Source organism: Chiloscyllium plagiosum, unplaced genomic scaffold, assembly GCF_037043375.1.
Source record: "Chiloscyllium plagiosum isolate Xiang-an unplaced genomic scaffold, Cpla_swu_hap1 HiC_scaffold_3, whole genome shotgun sequence".
Taxonomy (NCBI): domain Eukaryota; kingdom Metazoa; phylum Chordata; class Chondrichthyes; order Orectolobiformes; family Hemiscylliidae; genus Chiloscyllium; species Chiloscyllium plagiosum.
Window position 1 is genome coordinate 129,983,437 of NW_028270141.1, and position 6,000 is coordinate 129,989,436.

The 6,000-nt window shown below is 42.8% G+C and overlaps 1 protein-coding gene across 1 annotated transcript in view; it reads right to left on the bottom strand.

Annotated features, from left to right (window-relative positions):
* The window catches only part of LOC122548510 (potassium channel subfamily K member 5-like), a 33,713-nt gene extending 29,131 nt beyond the window's left edge, over window positions 1-4,582 (bottom strand). The window contains exon 1 of the mRNA XM_043687251.2: window positions 3,950-4,582. Within this exon, the coding sequence (XP_043543186.1) occupies window positions 3,950-4,135 (186 nt within the window). The 5' untranslated portion in view covers window positions 4,136-4,582. The remainder of the gene's footprint in view (window positions 1-3,949) is intronic.
* Between the last annotated feature and the right edge of the window lie 1,418 nt (window positions 4,583-6,000).

A 6,000-nucleotide genomic window follows, 5' to 3' on the forward strand; every position in this document is an offset into this window, starting at 1 on the left:
ACACAACAAAACTGATACAGAGAGCTTTGCTGAGGTCTGAGGCTTGATCATATTCAAAATGTATGTTCAGAAAGTTGAATGCAAGTAAAAAACTCAACTTTTATTAAAGTTAAACAGATGCCCAATTAAAAGGTTAATTGATCTCCTCACTCACTAGGCAAGTGGTATGTTAAAACAGAAAGCTATTTTGGCAAAGACTCAAAAGCATTCTGATGGGTGTTTTACATTCAAAAGAGCCTGCATAATATTGGTTTCTCTTAAAAAATAAGGGCACCGTCATCTGCAGAACACTTTGACCAGTTTGTAAATAGAATAACACACAATAGCTGACCACAGCATATATTTTCAAAAGAAAATGACTCTACAATTTTAAATAAAAACCTAAACAATGAAAGAACAAAGCTGGAAGTGGAAGAAAAAGAATCCTCAAAAGAAATTGCTTTGAATTAATTGAGTCTCTTTGCTTTGACTTTCCATGCTCATGGTTCTGAGTGTGGATACCTCGATTAGGATATGTAAACCAAAATAGAAAGAAGCTTTAAAATCTCCATTAGTTTTTGATCTTTCCCACCGCCACTCCTGAAAAAAACCTCACTTCTTCTGTGTCCTACAATGTGGACACACTGTGTATAATTACTTTCAATATACAGCAGATATAAAGGTACACAACTCTTGATTCTTGATAGTTTTCATGGTCCATATAAGCCTTCTTCCATCACGTTCAGTGGAACATTCTATTCCTTTCTCTCTCTCCTTCATTTATCCAGCATCCTTATCTAGATTTTCTTCACCTCCTTGTGGCAATGCAACATGTTTAACAATCAAGGCTATGGGCAAAATACAAGAAAGTGGGACTAGAGTAGTTTGTGCGTCAGGGCAGGCTGAATGGGCCTGTTCTGTACTGTATCAATTCTTCAGCGAAAAATAAAGTTCTCCTGAATTTACCACCAGACATTTCAAGATTGGAAAAATTTAGGAGAGGAAATTGAGTTTTATCTTCCCAACACTCTCCCCACCTCAGACACAAAGATGAAACACACCTTCCCATCTCCACATACTGCCCCTCAGTTCTGAGATTGGAAACTTGCTACAGCATAAACTGCCCTGGGAAATTTTCCGTCTTTAAAACAGAACGCACTCTTCCCCCCCCCCCCCCCCCACTGCCCGCCCCCTCGGTGTGGGCACGGCAAGTCCCACAGGTGCCCGACGTGTCGACATCGAGTCAACCCGTCAGACAGAAGCTGCTTTTACGTTATCGAGAGCCTCTCTCTGTAAAACCACAAGTGCGAGCAACACAAAAAATACCCCGCCCCCACCAAAAATTTGCGGTCTCTCTCACTCACCACGTTTCACTTCTGCCGAGAGCTAACCGTGGGGTCTCTGAAAAAACACAAAACAAGTGCACTTCACAGTGAAAACAACCCGGTGTGCGCACCCTCCCACCCACCCACCGCTCATCACTCGGGCAGGGAGCCTAAAGCAGGGTCAAGTCAAACCAACCGAGTCAAAGTCAGGGAGGCAGGGTCAACAAAGTAGGCAAGGGAAAGGCAGGAAAGAATTGCGGGTCCCACTGCTCCTTGTATCTTCAAGTACTAGGACTTAAGTCGTCACTATTGTTGAAGAAGTGAGAGGCGAGTAAGATTGGCGGGGAGGGAGCGGGTCCTCCAAAGAAAAGGGACCAGGGAACTAAATAGTCTGCACTCTGCTGTCAGATATCCTCTCAGTGGCGCGATTTGCACAGTTCAAGTTTGAAGGCAAAGTTGTCCTTGTACTGAATCGCTCCCCAAACCGGGAGCCTTAAGCACAGCTTAAAAACCTCCTTGATAATATATATTTAAATACATAATAATATCTTGATGTATCGGTATGTGGAGGGTTGAAAAACGCGAGGCGTTGATGTTTGACAGGTTGTGAAGTATAAGCTGGACGCGCACTCACCCCCTCTCTCTAACACAGCCACCTTCCAGTGTCAGAACACACTTCCTTTACCCACTCACCCGTGGACAGATCCATTGCTGAAATTTTCCCTTCCTATTCACAACTTATATCCTTTGTGTTGCCGCCCGACAGTTGTAGAGTCATTCTATGTACACACATTCATTCATTAAAATCTGCCCTGCGGTGTGGAGAGAGTGTGTCTTATCAATAAATAAACAGCACACACCAACTCCCTTAACTGGTACATTTTGTCTACGGCACAACACTTTCAAACTTCGTTCAGATCCGAGGCAAGTCACAGAATTCCTACAATGCGGAAACAGGTCATTCGGCCCATCCAGTCCACACCGACCCTCCGAAGGGCATCCCAATCCCCGAAAGCCCACATTTCCCCGAGACATTACGGGCAGTTCAGCATGGCCAATCCAGCTGACCTGCACATCTTTGGACTGTGGGAGGAAACCCGCACAGACACAGGGAGAATGTGCAAACTCCACACAGAGTCGCCCGAGGCGGGAATCGAACCCGGGGTCCCTGGTGCTGTCAGGCAGGACCGCTAAACCGCTGTGGACGAGGAAGATTACAGAAAGACAAGCTTCTTGTATATTTTAACCTAAACAGTTTTATTTTTAAAAAGAACTTCTTGTTTCTCGTCTGCGGGAAGGAACGGGGAACTCCGTGCAAATTTTGATACTTTGCATATGGGATCACTGTTCGTTCTTAACTCAGTGCTGGTGTAATCGCTGTGTTCGAGACTTGCTCAAGTGGCAAACAGTGATAACACTGAGCAAGTCTTTCGGACGTTTGACAAACGGATTGGGGACTCCATACGATGTTACCTTTCAGATCCCAGTTCATTTAAATCCGGCGTTTCACACTGGAGGCGATTTTCCGCTTCGATCTCACATTCAGGTTACTTTTTTTTTAAATTGGAGGCGGCTGTGAACAAATTTTCTCTCTCTCTCTCTTTTCCGCTTTGGAAGGGAGGAGAGGGTGAAAATAAAGCCGGGACCACCGTCACACGCCTTCATACTCAATACGGGAAGTAAAGTCCGGAGCAACCCACAACCCGTGCCTCTGGAGGGTCAATAAAGTGTTGACCCCTTCCCCACCCCCCACCCCCACTTTCCCTCCCCTCAGAGCGTCAGGTTTCAACAGTTGTGTGTGTGTGTGTTTTGATTTGCATCGTGAATAAACGCATTGGCAGTACGTTTTTTTTAAAAACATAAATAACACAGACTGCTTCAGTTACTCGGAGTTTGGGAAATACTCCAAATGAAATAATCACGAGGTTCTGATGCATAACTTGGGTCTCTCGCAACCACGGGCTCAATAACATTTAAAACAAATACACGTCAAATTCCAGTGGATCAAAAAAAATCATTTTCATTTCCATTACGACGTTACCAGATATCCTCTCTCAAAGCCACACACCAAGTAATTTAGAGAGTGAAATCTTAAAGGAGTCATTCAAGAAATTTAAGTGTGGGATATCTTATATGGAAGATGTAGTGAGAGTTTTTCTTTAAATCACACGGAAGTTAATTTAAGGGAACTTTAAAGTCAGAATATAGATAATTTGATGGAATTTAACAATTCCTTGAACGTTAATTTGAGGGTGCGTTAAAATTTGAGTGTTGATTTGAGAGTTTTTATAACAAGTCATTAATTTGAGGGAGTTTTAAGATGAGAGTTTTTGAGAGTTGATTTGAGACTTTTAAGAAATCACATGGAAGTTAATTTGAGGGAATCTTACAGTCATATGAAAGTTGATCAGAGGCACAACTTAAATGATTAATAACTTTTTCAAGGATTTTGGAAACAAGGAGAGCTCATGGGGGGAAAATATAGTTATTGAGAGAAGATGCTAACAGAGGAGTGAAAAGTTGCACCACTTAATATAGAGTAAATACAGGATTAATAAATGTGAAGATAGGAAAGACATGAAAACCTATTAATAAAGGGCTATGGGGTGGGGGTGGGAAAGATGCCGGGGCCGTATAATGCTTACCTCCAAGATCTTTTCCAGATCAGCCTGAGTCAGGCACGGGTGTTCTTTAAGGATCTGAGACTTTTTCAGTTCATACTGATTCACTGCTTCTCTCCAGTTTGGCTCTTCCAATACTTGGAAAATGGCAGCACCGATTGACAGATAGAAGATGATAGCTGAGGTCAGTAAGGGCCCCCTGTCTACCATACTTTACCCTCCTTCTCTTTCCCCTTCGCCTCTCAAAAGCGAAGAGATCGAAATTCACGTTTGAATTTGCGGCGCTCGTCTCTCTGCGCCTGCGCGATGAGTCCCAACTAACAACTCTTTAAAAACTTCATCCAAAAAAAAACTTTTTTTTGGAAGGATGGCGGTCGGAACAGAACAACTCCTTGTTCGAGTCTGGGAGCCAACACCACCACCACCAAAAATAGGAGACACTCGGGGAATAAACGCAGTCACCATTCGACTGGACTCTGAGGGAGTTAAAACTTTTTTTTAAAAAAAAAACCCTAAAAAAAATTTACAAGTAGTTTGTATTATCAACAACAACAACAAAAAAAGTTGTGGAATGTCAGATTATTTTTTTCCCTCCTCTTTCTCCGGTAGTGTTTTTTTTTATTTGGAGACACGTGTCGGTCTGGACGATCTCTTTAAAATGTCCAGCCCCGGCGAGAAAGTTCAATATTTGAGGTGGCTGTGAGGAATTTATGATCATCCAGGAGGTGGAGTTCTTCCCGCCCTCTGCTCGCTGCTCGAACCGTTTCTCCCCCCCCCTCCACCCCACACACACAAAACAAAAACTTCACGCCAATTTTCTTTCTCTGCTCCATTCGAGAAAATTCTCTGTGAGAAATAGGTGAACTCATTTTAAAGCTTAAAGCAGTGTTTTCTTTTAAGTGTTTATTTTGCTTATGAAAGTCACTCCCCCCCCCTTTTTTTTACTCCAAAACCAGTTGAGTTAATGGGTTAAACACATTCGACTTTTAAGTTTAAAAGATTGGCTTGGGCAATTTTTTTTAATTGGAGATCCATTATATAGAATGCAAGAGTGGACTGATTTGTAAGTTTTTTTTTGTTCAAACAAAACTTCTGTTCGTGAACTTTTTGTTTGGGATGAATGAATAATTTGAAGGAGTTTTCTTTTCCCATCTCTACGCGCCTCAATTGGGCCATTGTTCAGTGTCTCTCTCCCCCGAGCCCCATAGTCTGTCCGGAAAGCAAGTGCATTCAAATTCAAACACACTTGTCTTCTTCACTAATCGTTGAGGGCGGGCGTTGGGATTGAAAAACAGTCACTCGTATGCTCGTGGAAGCATACCATCAGTAAAGCCTATCCACATCCCCGCGTCTCTTAAGTCTCCTGATGTAAAGTGGCAGGTCGTTGAAGGTCTTTGCAAATTCTAGATATGCCCCATTTATGAGCAAAATTGAGTATTGCTGATCTGTTGCACATTTTTTAAAATATTAGGTTCCCTGTAGTGTGGAAACAGGCCCTTCGGCCGACCCTCCGAGAATCAACACACCCAGACCCATTCCCCTACGTTTACCTCTGACCAATGCACCTAACACAACGGGCATTTAGCACGGCCAGTTCACCTGTGGGAGGGAAACCCACACAGACATGGGGAGAATGTGCAAACGCCACACAGACAGTTGCCCCAGACGGGAATTGAACCCATGTCTCTATCGTTGTGAAGCAGCAGTGCTAACCACTGAACCAGTTGAACTTTTTTGACAATGTTTTCACTTGAGTATTATACTGCCAAAACTATCAACAGACAAAGTACACTACAAATTTTTTTTGGGCTATAAGATTCATTATTGGATTGACTTATTGCATGGTGGCATAGAAAGTTCCTACATTACCAGAGGGAGGAGTGTGCAATGGCACTTGGCAAACTGTGCAATGAGATAACCTCTGTGCAAGGGTTCCTCCTGCAAAACAAGATATAGTGGTTAATTGGTGTGTGGATAAGGGAGGTTTAAGTCCAAGTTTTCTAGCTGTTTCTGAGTAGATTGATAAGAAGGAAGTAAATTGAAAAGCAGAGTTAAAAAAACTTGTGGCTTTCAAT